General features: G+C 37.6%; 1 protein-coding gene across 1 annotated transcript in view; it reads right to left on the bottom strand.

Moving 5' to 3' along the window:
• UNC79 (unc-79 homolog, NALCN channel complex subunit) overlaps window positions 1-26567 on the bottom strand; it is a 1772232-nt gene that overhangs the window by 1403571 nt on the left and 342094 nt on the right. The window contains exon 9 of the mRNA XM_044074575.1: window positions 16065-16105. Within this exon, the coding sequence (XP_043930510.1) occupies window positions 16065-16105 (41 nt within the window). The remainder of the gene's footprint in view (window positions 1-16064; window positions 16106-26567) is intronic.

Here is a 26567-nt window from a genome sequence, read left to right as displayed (position 1 = left end):
CTGCCTTTTGAACCTGGTTGACTTTTTCGAAACATTCACTAGAGCCATTGATGAGGGCAAAGCAGTCCATACAGCCTACCTGGACTTGGCTAAGGCCTTCAACACAATACCCCACTCAGGCATCATAGATAAGCTCACCAGCTTAAACATAAACCCTTCTGTCACTAAATGGGTTGCAAACTGGCTAAAGGACAGAACCCATAAAGTTAAAATCGCTGGAGCAATGTCAGACTCAAAGCCAGTCACAAGTGGTGTCCCACAGGGATCTGTCCTGGGACCCCTCTTGTTCGGCATTTATTTCTCAGATGTTAAAGCAAACATGGGAGGGTTGTGGCTGACAAAGTTCGCAGATGACTGCAAACTAGGCGCCATAGTTGATACACCAGCGGACACATACATCCTACAAAAAGGCCTCACAGAAGCGGACAACTGGTGCCGGAGTCACGGCCGTAAACTAAATGCCAAAAATGTATAGTCATCCCTTTGGGAAAAACAAAGTACCCACAAATTATCACATAGACAGCAACCCACTGAGTACAGAAAAAGTAATCAGAGACCTAGGGACCCAAGTCGACAGCGACCTCTCATTTGACACCCACGTTGCCAAAGTGGTTAGAAAAACATTCTACCTTGCACACCTCATCATGAAGGGATTCACATCCAGATCCAAGGATGTCATTGTACCCCTATACTCCTCCCTCATCAGACCCATGATTGAGTACAATGCCCCATTTGGTATGTACCTCACCCGGCATTTGCAACAGTTGGAGAGACCACAAAAGTACCTCACCAAGAGGATCAAGGGTCTCCAACATGTGTCTTATTCTGCCAGACTAAAGAAACTCCAGCTCTATACAGTAGCATACCGCCTGCTCATAGGTGATCTCTGCCTAACGTACAAGGCCATGTCCAATCAGGATCTGATGGACATGCTCCACCTCAAAAAATCCAAATCCATCAGGACCATGAGAGCTAAAGACTTAAACCTCGGCACAAGTATGAATAGGACATGCTGGAGGGATAGATTCATAACCCAGAGGCTTCCCATGCTTTGGAACAAGATTCCAGTTCATGTTAGGCATTGCCCCTCACTGACTCTCTTCAAGAGAAATCTTGATGAGTGGATGGGAGATCGTAAGTTTACCCCAGGGGTCACATCTGTGTCACTGCTAGACAGGGGCACAGTAAACTAATTCTATTATATAAGGGGGCGTTCATTGTGTCACTACTAGACAGAGGCACAGTATTCTAAATCTATTCTATGCATTTTTGTGCATTTTTGTACCATTTCATGGGGTGGCGAAAGCCACATCACTATGGCTAGGTTTACAAATGCCCCAGGGCAGATAGCCTAGTACTAAACTATGAAACTATGAAAGTCTAAACTAACTGTACTTGAGGTAGTGAATATTGCAACAGAGATAAAAGAACTGGAAGTGAGATTTTTAGAAAACGGTAGGAGCAAACTATATAGAAAAATAGAAATTGTGAGAACAATACATGCAGAATAATGTTTTGGAGGAGGAGTGAAGTTTAAGGGAAGGCAGGAAGTGAACAATTTATGTAATGTTGTATTGATGTTAACTATGTAAAAGCATGTATGTGATGTATAATGTTTTTACATCTGAACATGTTAACATGGTTTGTTTTCTTTTATATAAATGGGTGTTTGCCTCTGCTCTGTCTAAAGTGATAATGGAATAAAGGTGGTAAAAAAAAAACAGTATGCACAAACTGGATTCCCATAATACTGCTTGTAAAAAGAGATGACCCCCTGTTAAAAGTGGGGCTTCTCCCCATTACAAACAGTATTTCAGAAAAATATATTTCTGAAAGTGTGAATTACTATTAAATTTTGTTTAAAAAAACTATTAGTTTTAAATTAGCAGTATTACTGAATAATTATATAGAACATAAAATACCATGCATTCAGTTTGCTGTTCCTTGACAGAATGCCAAATAGTAAGCAACAATAATGCTACCAGCGTTAAGTTTCTAATTTATGTTAAAGTCATAGTATCATCCAGTGTTTTCAGTAATCACCAGAATGGGATATGGAACTCAGAGGAAGTAAAAAATAGTAGTAGAAAAGGGAGAGACATTTGGAGATAACGTTCAGGTGATCTGCAAAGGGATAGTGTGGACAGTGGGAAGCTGGGTAATGATGGGGTGTTTCTAGAATAGGTTCTCCTAGGTTTAGAGAAACCACATTGGGGATGTGCTGTAATTTGAGGAGAGGGGGATGTATACAGGAGTGTTTTTGTAGTAGTTGAGGAAGGGGAAACTGTATGTGAGGCCATTAAAGTTAGTTATTTCATAATATTTTTAGTCTACATCAAGTGTGCCCGTCTGTGACTGAGCATAAATGCGTTCCTGCTATACTGCTGAATAATTAAAAGATATTCAGACACAAAATTCATTGACCCAAAAAATTGGTCTAGTGGATGAAAGAAGGTAGAGAGCTCAACGGTCTGGCTGCTTTTGTCAAACACCCCCCCAAAAAAATGCATAAAGACCACAGTTAATGTCAGACAGAAGACATTTTGGAGTCCCCAAGGCCCAAGCCCCAGGCATTGTATTTTAAAATACCTGAATTATACAGAGAAGGAGCAGATGCTGTATCCTGCTAGGAAGAAGGGGTGAAAAATTCCAAATTAATAGTGCAAATCTGTAACTAGTACCTGAGTATCCTAGTGCACTGTATGTCACACTCAAGGTTTGTTTGCTGCGTGAAAATCCATGAAATTAAAGTTTGTAACACAGCTATTTTTCCTGGTAGTTTTTCACCTCATAAGGAATGAAAATGCCCTGTAATTTTATACTGCAGAGAAGACCAGAGCTTTCTGGAACAGACTGGCACTGGAAGCAGTGAACTTCAGATTTAGTGAGAAAAGGTCATGAAAGTTAAGGCTACACAAACAGTACAAAAGGACGATGGGGATTGAAGACAGCAATGTAGCAAGAAACAGGGAGCAAAGAAAGTGAGGCTACTATTCCTAATACATGCTGAAAGCATGTCAATAAAAAAGAGGTAGAAGGTCCCTGTACAATCTGACCCCCATAAATATTTGAGAATGTACCAAGGAACTCACACATTAGTAAGCAAGTGAAAAAATTCAGAGTGGCAGGGAGTGACCCTCATTGGTCTGTATTGTGGTGTTAATGTGGCAGGGACATGAAAAATTATACAGATTGGACGGGGCCTAGATGGATGTTTGGGCAAGTTTTGGGTAATTTTGACACCCCTTTTTGTCTTGCTTCTGTTTTCCCTCCATTTTGAAACAGCAACAGAATAAGACATGGGTGTAAAACCTTTCTGCTTTTGCCGGAGACGTTTTACACCTGGCACCTGTAGGCTTTGGCTACTGGCAAAGGTTCTTGCCTCCCCATAATGTCTTTTTAGGCATGGTCTCGAAAACAGCATTATCGATGTGAAATTAGCCAATCAGAACAAAATAAAGGTCATGCTGCTAAATGTAAATGCTAGGAGCTTAAACCAAAAACTGCACTCCCCGGAAGCACGTCTGTTAATAGAAGATGTAGATATCTGTGCAGTCACAGAAACCTGGTTCAAGACCTCAGAGAGTACCCTGGTCTTGCAAGGCTACAATGCCTTCCATACCTTTAGACAGCAAAATGAATGTGTGAAAACCAAAGGAGATGGTGTTTCTATCTATATTAGAGATAAATTCACCTCCCGTCTAGTTAGACTGGACAACCCCATGGAGTTACTCTAAGTCCAGGTTATGGTGGGTAAGACCCCCATTCAAGTCATAGCCAGTTATAGCTCCCCCTCCATGGGTCATGACAACCATGACGCCTACTTGGCCAAACTGGAGACAATCCAAATTTTACCGAACACTGTTTATGGGCGATTTCAATTATCCCACAATCAACTGGGTAACCTACAATAGCCCCAATTCACTAGCATAAACGTTCCTTGACTTTGTTAATTCAAATGCCCTGGAACAAATTGTTCATACCCTGACAAGAAGAACAGGCATTCTAGATCTGGTCCTCACTAACATGTCAAACAGATGCACTAACGGAACTGTTGGACCCTCATTAGTTAAATCTGACCAAAAAACAGTCACCTTCAATCTGGCACTAACAGCAGAACTCTTAAAAGGTGAAATCAGACTAAAAAACTTCAACAAGGCAAACTATACCCTCCTAAGCAAAGGTATAAATGCATTCCAAGCCCCAACCTAAGCTGGAAGTGGTAACTATGGCAAAGCTTACACTAAAGGCCTGTACAATCACTTGCATAAGTGTATAAACTTGGATGTACCAGAAAGAATCAAAGCTAGAGCCCCAGGTAAAAACAAGCTGCCATGGAGGACATCAGCATCAACAAACCTTACAATAAATGCAAGAAGTTGCTGTCCAAGAAAACAAAGGCAAGGCCCCAACAATGGAAAAGCACCCTTCTCAGCCTCAATGGGCAAATAAAACAACTTGTCAAATCCTCTAAGGGCTCCTTTGAGAGAAACTTAGCAAATACAGCCAAGGATAACCATAAGGTAGCCTAAAAGGTAGGATTCAAGCATGTGGAAAATTAGTGACCAATGGTATTGCACACACTGACCCCACAGAGATAGCAAACCTGTTTTTGGTGAAAATTTCAATCCCTTATCCCCTCCTAACTTATCACAAACCTTCCCCCAAACTCCCCCTCCACCCCACATATCTGAAGAGCAGATCCTCAAAACCTAGCCCAAGGCAAAAAACACAGCCTCCATGGGACCAAACATCCCAGGCTGTCTTCTAAATAGGCTAAAACATGAACTAGCATCACCATTAAGTACCTTTTTCAATCATTTGTACCTGCAGAATAGAGAACAGCAACAGTTATTCCCCTCCACAAAGGTGGCCTAGCAACAGACCTGGGGAATTACAGACTCATAAGCCTGACCAGCCTAATCTCTAAGGCCATGGACCGTATCATTATGGACTTTATAAATAAAGACACAGGTAACCTCAAACCCTAGATCCTATCAGTTCAACTTCATCAAGGGCAGATCCTGCCTGTTAAATCTGGTGGACTTCTTTGAAAATGTGACCAGGGCCACTGATGAGGATAAATCTGTGCACACAACATACCTCGACTTGGCAAAGGCTTTTGACACAATCCCACAGTCTGGCATTACTAATAAACTTAGCAAACTAAATGTAAACCCCTTCGTTGTAAGATGGGTTGCTAACTGGCTCACAGACCAGACACAGACTATCAAAGTGGGTGACTTCATATCAAACAGCAGACCTGTTATCAGCAGGGTGCAACAGGGTCACTGCTAGGCCACCTACTGTTTGATATATACTTCTCAGAAGTTCAGGTCAAAACTAAGTGATTGTGGCTGACCACATTTGCAGATGACTACAAACTAAGTGCAATCATTGAATCCCCAAATTATGTCAGTATACTCCAGGAGGGTCTCACTCAGACCATCTGGTGGTGTATTAATCATGATCTCAAACTGAATGCAAAGAAATGCATCATCATTCCCTTTGGCACAAACAATGTCCCTTCACACTACCAAATCAACAACAATACCATAAGTACCCACAAAGTAGTAAGGGACCTGGGATCACAAGTTGACTGCAAAGGCTTTCCACATAGCACACTTGATTAGTAAAAGCATCACCTTGACAGCAATAGAGGTTATGACCCCTCTATACTTGGCACTAATCGGGCCCATAATAGAGTATAATGCCTCATTTGGCATGTACCGTACAAAGCACCTGCAGCAACTGGAGAGACCTCAGAGGTTTCTAACAAAGAAGATCAAGGGGCTGCAGCATGTGCCTTACACAGACTGACTAAAGTCCCGTCACTATACTCTGTATCTTATAGACTTCTTAGGGAAAGCTTATTCCTGCCCTACAAGGCAATTAAAGACCCAGAGTTTATGAACTTGCTGCATATCAGTAAATCAAACGGGACTAGGGTTACCCATTCCAGGGACCTAAATATGGCCTGCGACTTAAAAGGACATGCTGGGGGGCAGATTTATCTCCCAGCAACTGCTGCATCTTTAGAACAGGCTACAAATTCATGTGAAATAGAGCACCTCTATGACACAGTTCAAGAGGAACCTGGACAAGTAGATGGGGCACTGCAAATTCTTACCAGGGATAGCACCCACAACCCTCCTAGACTTCAACAGTCATCACTAAATATAAAATTGGGTGTTGACTAGCATTTCCATGGTATTACATTGAGATGAAATGGCTAAGCTTAAAATGACCTCTGGGTCAATAGCCTAGTAACCCCCTATGATCCTCTGACTTTGTTAAAATACCTCAGTAAAGTGGATTCTTAGCTCCTAACTAACATAAACAAGTGTTAAAACAGAAATCCCTTATAGTCAAAGCCTGTAAATTTTGATTATGGCAACAAAATCATAAATGAGAGTTTTTGCAAGGGGGTAAGTACCCTGCACCCTCCACAAGTACATCCCTGCTACTCTATATAAACTATATCCATGATCATGCAGCCTTTGCAGTGAGGTAAAAGATTCATTATGTCTTAACATTCTCTGATCTGAAAATAGTGCAGATGACATGTGACTACTGAACTTGACTGCAGAACATTATAGGACTTGATCAAACTATGTTCTGCTTAGAAAATTAACAAATTCCAAGAATTAAAATGGATGGATAGTGTGGGACAAAATATTGCAAAGAACTATAAAATACTTGCTTGCTATGAGAGTGTACAGATATATCTGTAACTAATCTGGGAGTTTATGTAATGAAGTTGAAATCCAGCCAGTCCTCAACAGAAATGCTTTCCATTGTATTATTTTTGTTTAATTATTTCAAACTAAGCTCAAGCTTAACATTAAAATTGTTGGCTGTGTTTGAGATTGCCAAAATGTATGGCAAAGGTGAAACTGCAAAGTTAATGACATTATTTATTGGGAAGGTCTGCCAGTCACTATATTATCATAGCTGAATTAAGTGGCCTCCATGACTGATGCAACGGGCATACCTAGCATAGTTTCTGCTTGTTGCTAGTTGACTGGATATACTATAACTGGTTCTGCTAAAGTAGGGATTGGCGTAAAACGTAGTTTCTCGGACTGTTACAGTCAGCCTACCTTAAACCATAGAAACATCCTTGAAACTCCTCTAGATCTCAATAATGTACTTTAAACCTTCCTAGAAAAGAATGCAAATGCTACCATGTATTCAAACAGACTGATTTTCTGGTACAAAACACACATGTATACTTCTGATGTAGTTAAAAGTTGCCTGGATATACTATTATTTTACTATTTATGTAAAACAACATAAATATTTTACATACTCAGATCATTGAAACCCCATATAATCGAAGACCAGAATGTCAAGACGATAATATCAAAAACCCATTTCATCAAACCACCGCAGCAACGAAGATCAACTAGGTTATAACGATGACATCAGTGAGAGTTGATACCCCTTCACATTACTTTGCTGTTGGATGAACTACGAGGGTTGAATTTTTTCTGCAATTTTGTGGTTCAGAACTTTACAAACGTTTGAATACAGTTTTTTAATGAAACATTTGAGGAACTGTGGAAGTGGCATTGTTTTACAACAGTACCCCCGATGCGCAGTAGCAAGGCCCACCCAACACTCTGCCTATGGCCATTTTTTTTCCACTATACATGTATAAAGATGACAATGGTTCGGTAGTCCTTAAGAATATTCCTTTGGTATTACCAGCATGCAGTAAACATTCAAGGGGGAACATTTTTGAAAAGAATTTAATAAAACTATGATGCATAAATGTTACACATTCATGGGGGGAAAAACAAAACCCTGAGATCGCACTACTTTGAGGAAAAATGTAAACTTCACTAGAATATTATTTTTTTCCTGGGCTTTTTGTGTATAATCCCTGTGTATATTAACAAAAATAAACCAACTCCGAGATCGAACTACTTTTGAGAAAGTTGAATCCACGTGTTTAATTTTGTATTGGGGTTTCTCCTGCTTTATAGTCTAGCTCACAAATATAATTTTTTTTCCCCTGGACTTTTTGCTGGGGGCCTGCCCCCTGCACCTCCCGTGTATATAAATACAAGTATACCAACTCTGAGATCGCACTACTTTGAGGAAGACGGTAAACTACATTAGAATATTACTTTTTTTTCCTGGGCTTTTCGTATATACACCCCATGTATATTAATAACAATATATACCAGCTCCGAGATCACACTACTTTTGTGGAAGAAGGTAAACTACATTAGACAATGAATGTTTGTGATGTCAAAGGCAAATCTGCATGATTTGTGAATCCTGCATCATTTGCATGCTACATCACAGCCATTAGGCATGTTGATCACTATGGCCATACCCATTCCAGCACAAAATGACTGGGGGGGGGGGGAATTCTTGTAATACATTGCAGTGGAAGCTACATATTATTATGATGTAAGCGACTTGTTTTAGTATTTATGATGAGCTTCATGAACTTTATGAATGCAGCCTTTTAATGGCAATATTTGAGGAACTGTTGAAGCTACGTACTATTGTGATGTAAGCATTCAGTTTTACTATTTATTTATGAATTGATTTATTATGTTGAAGGGGTGGGATTAATAATTCATGGCTTAGATAGATGTGTATTCTGGTATTTCCTGTGAAAGCTCTTACCTTTGTTTAACATTAAATATTGTGTATTTTAGCCCAGTGATGTTTATTTTTGCTACCCTGTTGGTGCTGTGTTAGTTGCTAGATTTATTCATTGGTTGACAGTGTTACATAGAAAGTGAACAGTGAACTTAATTACTAACTTTAGTAGGTCCTTTCGTTTTATAATGCAGAGAAGCAAGCAAAATGAGGGCCCCTTCCCTGCTCCTACTACCACTGAAACATTTGCATCATAAATGTTTTAGAGCTGCAGTCTGGCAAAGAATGGTCTCTAGGATAAAATTTACCAGGGTGATCTAATATGCAAATAATTGCATGGTGTTAAATCCCCCTAACCTTAATGAGGTAAAGGACCTTAAATGTCTCTTTTTAGAGTTTGCAAGGTTTTTGCAACTGCGTTAATTGGGCTAAGTCTGAATTTCTTCTTTTTTAAGTCCAGTTTTTGCTGGAAGTGGTAGATCAGATGCCTTTTCAGATCAGAAAGATGTTGAGTTCCTACATATCTGTTTCTTAAACACTCCACTCCTCACGCACAAGGCCAACAATGAGGAACTAGTACAGGTACAGAATATATGTTGAGGATGGGAGGCTCGCTTCCTTCCTGTGGTACTACAGCTATAACAATGAGAATGTGCTCATACACTATACCCCAAGGTTCACAGCACAACCTTAAATGAAGATTAGTTCAACATGGCTGGCCAAAATACAGGGCCTATTTATGCCTTATTTGTGGGCAGATAGGGCTCCAAGGACCAGAAGGCAGACACCAAATAATATCATTCTGTAATCTTACTACTAAGGTGACTTTGTTTGGTATGATGGAAGGGAAAATGTGTTATTATAGCTAATCACATTTAGAGGAAAATCATCCAGCAGCAGTTTCATGTGTTTTTCAAACAATATGTTAAATGCAGCAGGTATCGTTATGACACAAGCTTATGCATCAGAATGGCTACCAAAATTGTATTTCGTGGGACTTCTCAACTGTCAGAATTGAAGACGCTCTAGTGAACTGCAATAGTTGAAACCAGAAAGATATTCAGAAAGCCATTGACATGCTGGTGGAAGAATAGAGGGGCTTTGACAACTTGCAAAGAATCAAACAAAGGCTTCAAATGTTGGAGAGGGATTTCTGAAGCTACCTTCTGATGAGGTCATGGTGCATCTATTCACAACATCATCCATGCACATAAGACAAAAGGTGGAGGATAGGAGGATGCATGATGGGGTACTGAGTATTCCCCCAAAAAGAATAAATGTTAATGCCCTTCCTTGTATTTGTTTGATGTTATTTATTTCATTTGTAAGTGAGCTGGCCAGACAGACCTTTTTCAACCATGACCAGAATCACATGGTGACAAACACAACATGATTTGTCACAGCTTTACAGAGCAAACAGTACACTCAACATTTAAACTTCTTCTTCTTTTGGCTTTTCCCAGTTAGGGTTCACCACAGCAGATCACCTGTTTGCTCATGATTGCCAGTGGAGTTTTTTACAGTGTTGAGTTGCCAGCCTGGCGCCCAATCTTCCACAGAAGGCACACACGCACGCACTCACACCTAGGGCCAATTTAGATGTCCAATTCAACTACAGCATGTCTTTGGGATGTGGGAGGAAACTAGGGCACCCAGAGGAAACTCACGCGACCACAGGGAGGACATGCAGACAATGCACAGAAGGCACCCCAGCTGAGGATCGAACTGGAGAGCCTCTTGCTGTGAGGTGGCAAGACTAACCACTGCACCACCATGGGTGCCCACTCTTAATTTAAACAACATAGTAAAATTCTAGTTCTGTGTATTGCTGAGTTGTTAGATATAAAAGTTCATCAGGCATACAATGCTATAAACAGTTTTGCAACTAACCTGAAGCAAAGCTGAAGTGACATCATACAGTATATTACATTTTTATTTGTTAAACTAGGTTTACTATCAATACTGTGAATGGCAAACTGTTGGCACATATGCTGCCGAAAATCAGATTGTCATTCACAGAATGCAAAGTGTATGGGATAGTCGAACACACTTATGCGAATGCAGTAGTGCATTTGAGAAACTGTATGGAGGTCACATTACAGTGGGGATTAAAAATTCATCCATATCCCCACTGTAGTGTGATCTTGAAGTTGGAATATATTATTAGCATAGGGGTGGGGAGCACAGCCCCCCACATGGATGGTGCAGGGGGGGCTGCTCCCCTTGCAAAAAACATGATATGTCGTATAGAAGTTTGATTTACATCTGTTCCTATACGGGTGTCATGTGATGTTTTCGATGACAATGTCAACTCAAATGTGTCAATTATCTGGGCCAACATTGTGACATGGACCAGATTCCGGTTTCAATGGTTTACTTCAATATTGTGAACAGAAATTATTTAGCCTTTCGCAATATTGATAATAAACCATTAAACTAATTACGCTGATACTCAACAAATGTGTTGTGCTATCCTAATATTTTTCATATAACATAAAAACTAAAGGAGAGATAACTGGATTATGTGATACAATATTATGAATGATATGTACAAATTGAAGCATGACCTTCCTGTAGTAGGTGTTCAAAACAAGATTTGATAAAAGGCAATTAGTTATATATTCATTTGTCGATAAAGGGGGTGGATAAGAGATAGTGCTGCATATAAGTTTTCCATCCTGGGGGGTAGAGGTGAGGATGGAGAGTGAAAATTGGCAAGTGTGTGTAAAATTTGGGAGCTACTATATGAGAAGGAAGAGGGAATGGTGTTCTGGAGAGGCTGGAGCAAAATGAAGGGTTCCCTTTGGTGTAACTTATGGTGTTCTCCTTACTGAAATATTCACATAGCTGATACTAGACCACAGTAAAGCTGAAACCTTGGGAATCTTAGAAAATGGCCTGTGCTGAAAACTTTGAGCAGAAAGGGTCACCTGTAAGCATTAGATTTGCTGAAATCCTGTTGGTGGATGTCTGTTTCAGGTTACTGCAGCACCAATGTGTTTCATTATTAGTTACTACAAGACTTTACATTTTCATTCAGCTAGATGTACTTAGTGGCTCCTGATAGATTTTGCAAAGTATATGAAGTTTATGAATAAATATACCAAAGTGTAGGTGGTACGAGGGAAAATGCACCTGTTTTTTCCCCTTAAGGGGTATAAAAACCACCTTAAGGGCCAATGTTTGCTTTGGGGCAGAAACATTACTCAAAACTGAAATGGGAAGCTGTGGCTTGGTCATGGTGAGAAGACTCCCTAGTGAGTTGTTCTTTTTTTTTTATCATTAGATCACATTACGTCAGTTAGTCTGGCTTCTAACACAGAAATGGTTTGGTAACTCAAGGAAGATATAAGGATTTGGAGAAGAGAACTAGGGTAGAAATGGAATCAATATTATTAGTAGTAACATGTTGTAATCATCAATAAAAAGACTTGAAAAAATATATTTGCCATTTTAAGTAGCACCCTCAATTAGGTTCATACCACAAATAATATCATACATGCCCCAGAGAAAAGGACTGCATTCACTGAACTACACAATGCCCTATAATAGCTGGAAGTGTCAAAATACTAAAGTCTTCTGGGTTCATAATGCTTTTGGGTAAAGTCACATGCATACATACATACATTATATATGTATATATGGCAGCCTAACATTTCATCAAACCCACAAATGTCGACCAGCAAATGATTGACTCCTAATACTCAAAAACCAAAGCCATCAATCCACAAAGGATAAAAAAAACACCCCCTACAGTTTATTGCACTCTCCACACCTGCTCTTAATTATATATTCCAACTCCGAGATTGCACTACAGTGGGTAAAGGGCATATTCCCAGATCCCCACTGTACCGCAAACTCATTGCAAAAAAAGCCAGTAAGGTTCAGTCAGCTGATTCAGTCAGCTGTACTAGGTTTTTCACTAAGACACAGACATAAAACTGTTCAAATCTCAAAGATCTGAAAATAAAAGACATCAAATTCACAATGATTTAAGGGAAAACAAAAACTATTTTGGGTACAAGTTCCCCTACACTCCCTGCCCCTAGCTATTAAAATAAGTTTTCAAACATTGCCAGTGTCTGACTGCATGAGATGGCACTACAACGGAGAAAAGTAAAATTTCTCATTCCCCACTCTACTGCAGTCTCTTGCACTCAACACCAACAATGTATGAAAAGTTAATTTTTGAACTCTACAGCCGATATTTTAAGAGTTAGAAGTCTTGACAGTATGACCACGTGAAAATAACCCATATGTGTGTGTGTGTGTGTGTGTGTGTGTGTGTGTGTGTGTGTGTGTGGGTGTGGGTGTGTGTGTGTGTGTGTGTTGACTGTCTCCTTGTGCGCATGTTTATGTGTGCGTGTTTATGAAAGCGTGCGTATATACACATTTTTAGAGGTATAAGTTAAACCCAGCATGACTGGAATACACTTCTGTGGCAAAAGTGGTATATAGAATTGAAGCAAGTACACAAACACACTCACACACACACACATACACACACACACACACACACATCAATTTTAAATAAAGAAGTCATGTTTATCGTGAGTAACTAGCAAAGCTTAGTCCTGTGAGGTAGCTAGTCAGCTAAAGCTGCATTTCATACGTCTTTTTTAAGCTGCTTTTGGTTTATAACAGATTGTGGCACATTATTTTTGGTCCTGTTTTTTTAACTGTGATGTAATACAGCAGACTTGATTATTTTCTTTCCAAGCACCTTGATGCCATGTACAGCTTAAAAGAGAAAAGAACCTAAACATCTTGGATTTCAAAGAGCTGTGACACTGACCAATAACAAATTACAATAACTGTGACACATTATATTACATTTGGTATTAAGGACTAATAGTACACCCCATCACTTTGTTATTGTCTTCGGCTAATAGACACTGACCAGTCATACGCTAACCTTCTGCCCCATCTAATAAAGAGGTTACACGACACCATTTAAATGGTATTAGCAAAACTGCAAGTATACCAGATAATATTCTAATATGGCATCCTGCAGTATTCTGATGGCATGTCTGCAGTCATCTTCACATAATGCTGTTACAAATGACAAAATGCAAATAAATTCTCCAAATCCACATGTGTTTTTAATTTACAGATAAAGCTATAAATATACATATTTGCAATCTAACTGATCTTTTGCATATTACATATACAGGTCATATTTTACTGAACTGCTATTAGTATTCTGTTTTATGTTTCTGACTATCACAGTATTATATTATATTATATTATATTATATTATATTATATTATATTATATTATAGTATATTATATTATATTATATTATATTATATTATATTATATTATATTATAGTATATTATATTATATTATATTATATTATATTATAGTATATTATAGTATATTATATTATAGTATAGTATATTATATTATATTATAGTATATTATAGTATATTATATTATAGTATAGTATATTATATTATATTATATTATATTATATTATATTATAGTATATTATATTATATTATATTATAGTATATTATATTATATTATATTATATTATAGTATATTATATTATATTATAGTATATTATATTATATTATATTATATTATATTATATTATAGTATATTATATTATAGTATATAATATTATATTATAGTATACAACAGCAAAATTACAATACTTTTTTGTCATAAAGGCAGTTTGTCTAAAGAGAATCGGTCAGATTTTTTAAGTCAGATTACCTTTTCTTTAAACGTTACTGCTATATGTAGTTGATTTTACTGCAAGACTATCATACAGTGAGGTACTGAAGTGTTTCCTCAAAGTTGTGCAATCTCAGTATTGGTGTATATATATTTAGTAGGGGTGAAGGGGCTCTCAGTACCCAAAGTGGGGGGAGGGGGTACAGGCAGGGTTGCTGCCCATGCAGAGATGCTTTGTTTTGTTTTATTTTGCTATTTCTGAACTTTTGTGCAGCTGTGTGTGTGTGTGTGTGTGTGTGTGTGTGTGTGTGTGTGTGTGCGTTTGCGTGCGTGCGTGTGTGTGTGTGTGTGTGTGTGTGTGTGTGTGTGTGTGCGTGCGCGTGCATGTGTGTGTGTGTGTGTGTGTGTGTGTGTGTGTGTGTGTGTGTGTGTGTGTGTGTGTGTGTGTGTGTGTGTGTGTGTGTGTGTGCGCTCTAGTATGTGTTTTTAATTGAAAGTATTATACTCATCTGTAATACTTCGTAGTAGTATTGCTGTTTTTTTCATGGGTATATTGTAAACAATCATCACAAACACCATAGGAACTAGACCAGCATCAAACTTTATTCTGGTACCTAGGCCTTTCGTCTTCTTCTTTGATTCCAAGAAAGCAAAAGGCTGTGGTGCCAGAATAAAATGTGATGCTGGTCTAGTTCCTATGGTGTTTGTTGTCCCTCTGTTGCAGCTTTTTTTGGTGTTTATGGTGGTTTGTGCTTTTTTGGAGGGAGAAGAGCATTCATCATGTCTACAAATTAAGTCACTTAACTAGACAGTGATCCTGGGTTGCCCCTAAAAAGGGACAATCGTGTCCAGTGAGCTGACCTTGCCAACAAATATGTAAAAAAAAAAAAAACTTGACTTTCATTTTAGTCCTGCCCTTTGGTCATAAAACTACACAATCTATAATGGTAGTCATTTCAAAAGTCAGTATCCACTAGAGCAAGTCCTGAAATATGAAGACTGAATGGTTGAAAGATCGGGTTTACATATGCCAGGTCCAAAATGCCAATTATTCCCTTTTCTCTGAGGTATGGCAATCTAGGAGTTGTTAAGTTTGGGGCATGGGTCAGGGGCTTGCCCCCCTCTCCCAAAAAAGGAAATTTTAAGGAGATTCACTCTTTTCCTGTGTTTTTTCCAGCTTGTAGGCACTCACCATTTCAATACAGAGCCATCTATAACTGCATAGCTCCCAGTCTCAGTTCGACTTTAAATTGGACCCCGACTTTAAATTAATGAGAGAGTTTCAATAACATGCTGTTTCACGTGTGCTTCCCATACGATCTGCTTGGCACCAGATACCTTCAGCAACTAGTCCCTTCACAGCCTAGAACAGACGAGCTGATGACTCATGAGAAAATGACTGCTAACATGTTCTCAGAATAACGCAGTTTGCTTTTCTTAAAAATTATTAATTTATTAGAATCCCAAAACTTTCATTAGCAAAAGCTTATGCTTGGGCTGACAATATCATTATCATCAGAGATGCACCATCCAAATGTGACAAAGAATGCAAGAAAGCACAAAGGATCAAGGCAGCCTATGGTATCTAGGCTTGTGCAGTGTGACAGACTGTTTTATACATTTCAGAACAAAGTAGTATTTAATGAAATTACAGCAAACCAATAATAATAATATAGCCAACACATGCATAGATATATATTTTGTATGCCTAGTGCAATAACAAATGGTGTGATGTTGTTACAGCTGTTGATCACCTTACCTTGTGGCAGAAGAACATCAATTAGCCATTCATTGTGGTCCCTTAGGAAATAAAAACATGACATTTTTAAAATATTATTATCTGTTCCCCTAAACAGAAATTAGTCTAAAATGCACTACTTTAAGCAAAGCTGTATTCTACATGTGCCAGTGGCATTCTACTAGGTGGGAAGAAATGCTACCTAGAAATGGAGATTATCACAGGTACACTGTACACTTGATAGGAGTCACTTCTTACAGGAACAGTATGACAGGTATTAGATGACTATAATGTAATACACTCCTTTTCCTGCCTTAAATGAGTCCATTTTAATCAGAAGAATGTATGAAAAATTGAAGATGTTCCAGTCCCATGGTGTAGAGAACTAAGGCCCCTGCCCACACTCATCATAGATCATCTGGGTTCAATTAGCAGTATGGGCATCTGAAAGACAGTAAGTTAGAGCAATTCAAGCCAGCTTGCTCCTCCTTGGGGAAAGGATGTTGCCACACCTGCAACACTGGTAGCACCTAGCAGTGGTTGGGTGTATGATTCACCTGTAGTGGCCATTTCCATTTGTCTTGTGTCATGCAGGGACTTCTCTACTGAGCTAGGGAATATGAGGTATGTTTGAGGGAACATGCACATCTCCTTTCCCAATCAGGTGAGTATGGTGAATTTGAAGGCGGCATAGAGGTAGGCCTTTGTGAGGGACCAGCTAGCTGACCCACTCTGTACCACCTGACTCTTCCCACTGGGAAATGGATGGGTCAATATAGCTTCCCAGGTGAGAACAAATGGGCTGTAAGGCTCCTGCCTAATCTGCAGGCATCTGTCTCTCATCCATGGAATTAATGATCTGAGGGGGTGCAGGCTGTGGAAGAAAAATGGGAGATCTAACACTGGACATAAGAATAAACTAAACTGAATATATGTAATAATAATAATAATAATAATAATAATAATAATAATAATAATAATGTATTCATCAAAATATTTACAGCAAAGACAAACTGTACTTCTTACAGAAAATGCTAATGACACAATAAGTAAATATATAGGTTTGGAAATGCATGACTACATCAAGACTGGCTGGATAACAGTAATCTCACTTGTGAACTAGAGCACTGTGCCTAAGCAAAAAAAGAACCAGCATTGTACCTGCTGTTTATGACAATATTTTGGGAAAATATAGAAATATTTAGAAATTGGCACTCGGTTTTAAATTTCTAGAAGGCAGATTTACAAGTCATAGAAGGAAAAACTCCAATAATACTCATAAGGAAATAAGTCAGTGGAAGCTGTACCACTCAGAAACACCTGGCATTAAAACATGTGATTGTTGGCTGACATCAAAGTGGCAGATTTGTCTCCTGCTGAGCAGTAACACTGACAAATTTCAGTAGATACTTGTGTAGGGGGAGCACAGAGATGTGGTTGGTGGCTCATATAGACCTCCACTCATCCCTAAGAATGAAGAATGAGGATCGGAGAGCAAATGTTAAATTGCAGAGGTACTTTCTCACATTTTTTTTTCAGTTAGCATATGGCTATGGAGCTGAGCAGAAGCCTGTGTCACATGCTAACTACTGTGGAGTCTGAAGCATATGTAACAGGGGATACTGCTTTTATTCCTCATCAACATGTTGCATGGCTCAGGAGACGGCCCACCTCCACTGATTCCACAAACAGTGAAGAATGTTGAAGGCTGTCAACAACTGGCTATGAACTGAAAGCAGGTTTTGCCAGCTGGTACTGTTAACTTCATAAATGAGGTACACCTTTCTTATGGTGTAATCTTCACAACTATGCTAGCTGTGTGGAGGGAGTTCAGAAGGGCACATTTCCCAAAAATTGGGGTGCATGTGGCTAAGACCATCTTACTTCTCAATGTTAGTAAAATGAAATTAGCAAATATTGTGTCATTCATATTAACTGTTGGCACATTACTTTCTGATTAAAGCAAATATAACCAAGAAGGTGCCACTGATTCCCAAACAGCTTTGCAGAATCTATCCTCCGGCCATAACAGAAAAGAGCAAGTAACTGTATATGATGCTACAAGAGCATCATATGCTAATAATTGTCCTTAGTGATATGGTATTTCTTTCTGTTCAACATGTTGCTCTCTTTGCAACACTGAAAGAGCAAGTTGTGTTCTCGTACTTAATATTTAAAGTGCATAAGTTTCAAACTCCTCCAATATTTATCACTTAATACTCCTCTCTAAGTAGGAAAAATACTGTAGCATAACCTTGCTTCCCTGTTTTGATTTATTGATCATATGTTAACTAGATAAGTGGGTTGGTCTTAGATACTTTTCAGACATAACTCAAGCACAAGGATAGGGGGAACTGCAATATATCTGTCTTGGTTGAGACACTGTTCAATGACAAAGGTAAGTGGTGGTTCCAGGAGTTTGTCTGTGAGTAGTGGTGCATCTTGTAGCATTGTTGGCTCAAAGCAAGAGGTTTTCTGGTTCAATTCTCAGCTGGCGTGCCTTCTGTGTGGAGTTTGCATGTCCTCTCTGTGGTCACGTGGGTTTCCTCCAGGTGCTCCGGTTTCCTCCCACATTCCAAAGACATGCAGTAGGTGGACTGGACACTCTAAAATGGCCGTAGGTGAGTGTGTGTGTATGTGTGCAACTGAGTGGTACAAATGAACTACTGTGGCAGGGCTCGGCACCAGGTAGTGTAAACCTTGGCTCAAGATGATTGTCATTGGTGAAATGACATTCCGACTCCATGTGCAAAATGGGAAAAAGGAGTTGAGGATGGTTGAATGGATGGATGTCTATGTTCTAGGGTTAGGGTAAGGGGATAGATTTAGTTTTGTGTGTGTGTGTGTGTGTGTGTGTGTGTGTGTGTGTGTGTATTGTAGGGTTAGGTAAGGGGACAAATTTAGAGTATATGAGTGTGTGTGTGTGTGAATTTATTGTCAGGGTATAAGTGTAGTGTTTGTGTGTATGTGCATTGTGAGTGTCCAAGTTGTTTTATGTAGTGGTAATATTATGGAAAGTGCTTTTTTAATGTAAACTGCATGTTAGGGTTAGGAGCAGAGGCACTGTTATGATTACGGTTAGCTCCCCCACCTAAGTAATACATCCTAGCCCTGCTCCTGCCCTTAACCCTAAAATATAGCTTCTGTTTTAAAAGTCATTTCCATAATGCTACCACTATTCAAACAAAGCTAAATGTCTAGTAGAGTTATGGATAAGTACATTAGAAAAGGAAACATTTTTCCTTTTGATATATTGTGTGTCAGGCTGGAGGGGTGTGAATATAATGAATGGGTGACACATTTTGGCTGATATTTTTTGTGTTGCTAATGAAATAGTTTGACTATTCATTATATAGTTACATATATCTACCTGTCTATCCATCTATCTATCTAGCTATCTGTCTATCTATATGTACAATTTAAGAGTTCCCAGCCAATCATCACACTTTTTTCGAGGTAGAAGAAAACTGGATTACCCAAAGAAAACCTACACAAACTCCCCACAGAAGTAGCTCGAAATCAGGACTGAATTCCATACATTGGAGCTGTGCGACAATAACCATGCCACTGCCTCATGAGTCCAATTTTCCATTAACATCAGCCCAGTTCCAGAACTTGGCCTGATAGATAATATTAGAAAGTTTTGTGACTATCATTAACAAAACATTCCATTACGAATAGTATTATAATAAAAATACATATCAAGTTGTAAGTTATAGTGGGATTTGTTCACACCTCCTGTGCATGGACTCAACAGTTAAACAAGCGTGACCAGTTCTGTAATGGAGTGAATAAATTCCAGCATAACAAACACCTTGATCCTGCTATATTGTCTGTATACAATGGTAATAGAAGAAGTACATTAGCAATACTTAGGCTGGGATTTAGAAAGATTTCCGTGCAATCGCAGAAACTGATGCAGCCAACAGTAGCAAATATAATTCAGAAAGTTGTTAGCTGCAATAAGTAAAGACCTAATTATCATCTCATTTGCATATCTCTAAATCTCATGTTATAACACTATTGCTAATTGCAAACTAAGACAACCAAAAAAGCCATTGAGTAGAATGCAGTACCAATTCCAATTCAACACGAAAATGACACCATCCACGTAAACGCTGAACGCTTTTATTAAACAAATATCACATGCATTTTTGTCCCTTACTATAGGACTTCATCAGATAAAATAACCTACACACTTTCAGCTTTTTATATTATGCTTACAATCAATTAACCTATGAAACGCAATCTCTTTATTTCAAATAAACCAGTCGGTTTCCTTTCCTTTAATAAAAGCGTTCAGCGTTTACGTGGATGGTGTCATTTTTGTGTTGAATTGGAATTGGTACTGCATTCTACTCAACGGCTTTTTTGGTTGTCTTAGTTTGGTTTACATTGGAAAGCCACACTATTTTTTGTTTATTAGTGACTGTGTGAGCGAGTAGTTTTGCTGTACGTAACTTCATTTACATGGGTTCGGAAGGACAGGAAGAGATGGGGCAAGCTCGTAAGCTTATAGGTCAGTTAACCGAACTGATTGACCTGCTTACGCCCCTTTGCCATAGTTTGCTTCCAGGACGGAGAGCAGTGCACTCAGATGTTTTATTTCATGAAGGGACTAACGGGCAAGCCGTTAAGCGGAAGAGGGAGCTAATAGGCAACATTTCAGAAGCCGGCGACCCTGGAGAGATGGAGACAACTGTTTTTAACCCCATGAGAACACCGAGAATCCTAGATGTTGAAGGAGAAGCACAGGAATACAATTATAACGTTGCAATGGACAAAGGGGCTAGACCCAAAGTAAGGCAAGAGACTAAAGGTACTGTTAATTCGAACCCTAAAACCACTAATGAGTGGTTAAAGAAGGACTATTTGTTTAACATTGAAAATGACACTGAAAATGTATTAATGCACGATGGTAATACATATATTGAAAAACTTGACAAGTTATATGAAATGATGTTGAAATTTAGAACGCTAAGAACAGAAAATGCATACTTAAATGAATGTTTAGTTAAAGAAATAGTCCCTAAGGGACTCAGGGTATATAAATACCCAAATAATGTGCAAGTAGGGTCTGTGTTTCATGAAAGTTTGGTTAAAGCTTTCAATAGATGTGGTTTAGAGATTGTCCAGCTAATTATAGAGGAAAATGAAAAGAAATTAAGTTTTATTGAACAAGAAATTAATGAACTGGACGTTAATATTAAACAAGACCTTATTTTTGGTATTAAACAAGAAAGAGAGAGATATTTTAAAATGAGAAATGAAATAGATTTGAAATGTAAAGATATTATAAAACGTAAAATGGGAAAGTTAAATAGGGACATAAAGGAATATGCAAGTAATAATAGTTATCCAAAACCTACAATTTTTAATATGAAAGGAAATTTTAGGAATAATAACAATAATAATAAAAAGTTTAATAAATATGAGAATGAAGAAATAAGGAATGTAGAGCATGATTATGATACAGAATTTCCACCATTGGAAGTAAATAATCAAGAACATTTTAGACCTTATAATAGAGAAAGAAATTTTCAGATGAGGGGGGGGGAGAAGGGGGAGGGGGAGACATTATTATGTAGTACCCTGGTTCCCATTGATATTTTAAATACTGAAGAGACTATCAGGTTTGAAAACGAATTTAAGAGTATCTTTGAAGGTTTTACTATTTACAATTTTAGTAATGTTGCTTTAAAGAATGAACACTTTGGTCTTTTTAGTAAAGGTTTGAAATACAACCCAGTGAAAAAAGGAAATGTAACTGGTACAATTTTAGATATTAAGTTATTTACTAGGAAAATAAATTTAACTGTTTTAGCTTCTAAAATGGGTCTGGAAAGAAACAATTCAGAAACTAGCGAACTAACTAGGAGTTCAACATTCAACCCACCTTTAGCACCTCAAATAAAAAACTTTGAGAATGTCTTAGAAAAAGAAATTAGGAAACTGGAAAAGAAAGACAAATATAAGAATAAATATATAACTAATATTAAGAAAGATGAGTGGGAGGTTTTGAATGAAATAATGGATAATCCTAAAGTAAGAGTAATGAAACCAGATAAGGGGGGAGGGATGGTCATTATGGATAATACTATGTATGAAACTAAAATGTATTCAATACTATTAGATGAAAGAAAATACTCGATAGCTTCGAAAAATGAGTTGGCAGTAGCATATAAGAAAATTGATATGGTATTAGAAAATTTATTAATGGAAAAAGTAATAGACATTAAAACCCACAAATACTTAGAGGTAAAAAAGCCAAGGGTAGCAACCATGTTTGGTATACCCAAGATTCATAAGAATCAGACCAATCCCCCACTAAGATCAATAGTTTCAGCAGAAGGAGCAAAAATTACCCCACTAGCTAAGTATGTAGACAACAAAGTTAAACATCTATGGATGAATAATGAAATTATTTTAAGAGATTCGTGGGATTTTTTAAGAGAGCTTAATACAAATATATATAAAGAAGAAATAATTTTTGTTACAATAGATGTTATAGACCTTTTTTCTAGTATACCACATGATGAAGGTATGGAATTATTTGAAGAAAGTGTATATGCAGATGGGAAGTTATCTCATGAAGAAAAAGTAACTGTAGTGACCCTAATGGACTCCATTTTGAAATACAATTATTTAATGTTCAATGGAGAATATTATAAACAGATTTCAGGGGTCTCAATGGGGGCAGCTTGTGCCCCCACTTTTGCCAATATTGTGCTTGGCAAGTGGGAATAGAAATATATAATAAATTCTACCTTTAGACAATATTGGTCACTTTATCACAGATTCCTGGATGATATAGTGATATTTTGGATAGGAAGTGAAGAAAAATTTAAAAAATTATTTTCTTACATAAATTTGACCACTAATTATTTAAAGTTTACTTATGTAATGAATGCAAAAGTTATAAATTATTTGGATGTGGAAATTTATAAGAAAAATGGAAAATTTGAAACAAAAGTATTTAGAAAAGACACATTCTGTAATTCTTACTTGCATTACAATAGTTTTCATCCTAACCATTGTAAGAAAAATATTGTAAAAGGCCAATTTGTGAGAGGTTCCAGGATGACAAGTGATGAAAGTGATTTCTATGAAGAATGTAATAAATTAGAAACAATGTTTTTAGAGAGAGGTTACCCAGTAGAGTTTGTGAGTGCAATAAGAAATGAAGTTGAGGTAGGTAGAAAGAATAAATTTCAACCAATAAAAGGTATTAAAGAGGTAAATAATGTTGATTTGGTCAATAAAAATGAAAATCCAAATGAGAACAAAAATGTAAAAAGATTAATTATAGAATTTAATACTTTAAATAAAGATGTTAAACAGATATTTAAGAAGGAATGGGAGAAATTTGCTGCCATCACAGATCTAGAAGAGATTAAAAATATTATACCTCAGGTGACTTTTAGAAACCCTCCTAACATCAGGAAGAAAATAGAAGGAAATGGAAAATATAGAAAAACTGTGGAAAATAAGAAAGTGGGAACTTTTAAGTGTGGGAGATGTGCACAATGTCCTTACATTATGAATAAAGAAGAAATTTTTATTGAAAGTAGGAAGAGATTAATAAAAAGTAAAGACAGATTTAATTGTAATGCCCAAGGGGTAGTTTATTTGGCAGTCTGTCAAAACTGCCAATCTTTCTATATTGGGAAAACGGAACGGGTATTTAAAAGACGTATATATGAGCATATATACGACATTGGAAAAAAGAAAGAAACTAATGCACTATATAGGCACTTTAAAAATTGTACAGGAGCAAAATATTTATTTTTTATATTGGAACAGGTAAAAAGGATGTTAGGGGAGGTTTGTGGGAGGAGATATTAGAAAACAGAGTATTGTGGTGGCAGGTTTATTTGGATGCATGTAAAAGACCTGGATTAAATGAGAATCTATCCATTGGACCTATTTTAAAAGTGAAAGCTAATAGAGTTTGAGTTACATTTGCTGGGTTGTATTTCCTATAGGAAACATTAATTTTAAACTATTTTAAACAATTTTATTGAATTTATTTATTTTAATAAATATATATTCATATATATTTATTATTCATTTAAATAATATTTAATCAAATATTTATTAATATATTTATTAGATATATATAATTTGATGGTTTAGATTTTATATATTTATACATTTATTATGGTTATATGGAATAACACATTTAAGAAAGGAAAATAAAAAGTTTGAATTAAAAGGTTATATAGGTTTTGGACACTAGGGGGAGCTGTTTATTATGGTTTTTAGTGTTCGTAGAGTTTTGCACATATATCAGTATAGTATGTATTATATTTTGAATGGATGAACTTTCCCAACGATTTTTGAAATATAATGTTATTTTTAAATATAATGTTAAGTTATTCACATGAAAATCTACTATTTAATTCATCATAATTGTTTTATAGTATGGTATACATATGAGTTTCCTTCATTTAAATAGGTTTTAATATTAATGAGACAAGAAAGGAAACCGACTGGTTTATTTGAAATAAAGAGATTGCGTTTCATAGGTTAATTGATTGTAAGCATAATATAAAAAGCTGAAAGTGTGTAGGTTATTTTATCTGATGAAGTCCTATAGTAAGGGACGAAAACGCATGTGATATTTGTTTAATAAAAGCGTTCAGCGTTTACGTGGATGGTGTCATTTTCGTGTTGAATTGGAATTGGTACTGCATTCTACTCAACGGCTTTTTTGGTTGTCTTAGTTTGGTTTACATTGGAAAGCCACACTATTTTTTGACTATTGCTAATTGCACTCACTTTCCCGTGGTAACCACCACTGGCGGCCCGTGTTTCTTTTTTTTTTTTGGCAGAGGCAGCACATTCATTCACTCTCTCATACACATGCACGTACACACACACACACACACACACACACACACACACACACACACACACACACACACACGCACACATGTATACAGACACACTACCATCCCCTCTCAACTGTCCCTGACTTTACAGAACATCCGTGACATTGTCTCTTGTTTTTTTCCTGCCCCTCAATAAATCATGAATGGCTGCAGTCAGTCAATAATGCCAGACAGTAGTTTTATTATTCTTCTAGTTCAGAAAGTACATCATGATGCAAGTCCTGCTTGTGTATTCACTTGTTAAGTGACTTAAAGTGATATATGAAAGCTCTCACTGGTGTCACTTAGTGCCCCTCTCAGCTTTGTGTAGAAGTCCTGAGCATGGCTGATTACAGATATAGCACCCGCAGCATACACACACACACACACACACGCACACACACATGGGAAAACCTTCCCATCCCTCTCAGCTGTCCCTGATTTTATAGAATGTGCCTGATTTTTCCCTCTTATACCACCCCTGTTCCCCTGTAACTCATGGATCATTACATTCAAGCAATAATGAAAGATGTTAGACTTTCCTACTTATCACTGTTCAGAAAATGCATTATTATGCAAGACCTGGTGCTATATTAAGGTTTCAGATAGTGCAGAGTTCTAAATCCCTGACTTGTTAAAGAACTGATTCATGTGCCACAGATACAGGGTTTAAATTGTTTCACTTCACTTCCAGGCTAATATCTTTAGTGTTTGAAGCCTGTTGTTCTATTAACTTTTGGAGTGACTTATAATATTTAAAATTCCATGGAGTTTAGTGTCCCCATCCCCAAGTTTTGCAGGATTTTCTCATTAGTCTAGTAGAGTTTAGAAGTATGGCAACCCTCCCTCCATACATACACAGTCACAGAGAGTACCCCCACACACACACACACACACACACACACACACATGCACACACGCATGCACACACACACTGCCACACACATACAAATATTCACACACCCCACTACTAACCACTCACAGTAAATTACCTGATGTTTCTTTTTACATGGTCTGTCCCTATGACTACAATGGGGGCCTGCAGCTTTTTGGCCATGGCCAGCCCTACTGCTTTACAATTTGGTGTGATTCTCAACTCTGTAAGTGCCGTGCCACTGACATTTCTGGTGGAGACTACATGGCTAAGTAGCATGGGCTGTTCCACCAAAATGCCCATCACGATGTGGCAGGGCCAAGGAGATAACCTACCTTGCTGAATCCACAGGCCTAGAATCACTGTGGAGATCCTGTCTCTGAATTGGAAAAGGCTACCTCCAACAGGAAACCTACAGTGTTAGGGATTATCATTGGTAGTATCCCTTTCTAAAGCCCAGTCCTAGTATTCTCCTGGCTGTAGTTTACAGATGCCTATCTTTCTTAATTGAATACAGCTTCATGCATTACCATTTATTCATTTTATGCTTAAAATCCTCTTAAACGTGAACATGCCAAATGATATTTTGCTGATATCTAATGGCTAGGAATTGTTTTTAAATATTTGGCTTTGGTGTCTGGTCCTCTGAATTTGAGATGCTATACAAGTTACACCGGGAACAATAATGCTGGACAGCTTGTATAGTGGCATGTTGTACTTAAGAGTGATGTACCTTCTATCCTATCTTTATGCTTTGCTTTGGGGAAAATGAATATA

The sequence above is a fragment of the Protopterus annectens genome, chromosome 6.part0 (assembly GCF_019279795.1).
Source record: "Protopterus annectens isolate FY-2018-M chromosome 6.part0, PAN1.0, whole genome shotgun sequence".
NCBI classification, from domain to species: domain Eukaryota; kingdom Metazoa; phylum Chordata; order Ceratodontiformes; family Protopteridae; genus Protopterus; species Protopterus annectens.
Note: the sequence above shows the minus strand (reverse complement) of the source record. Positions and strands in the feature narration are given on the sequence as shown.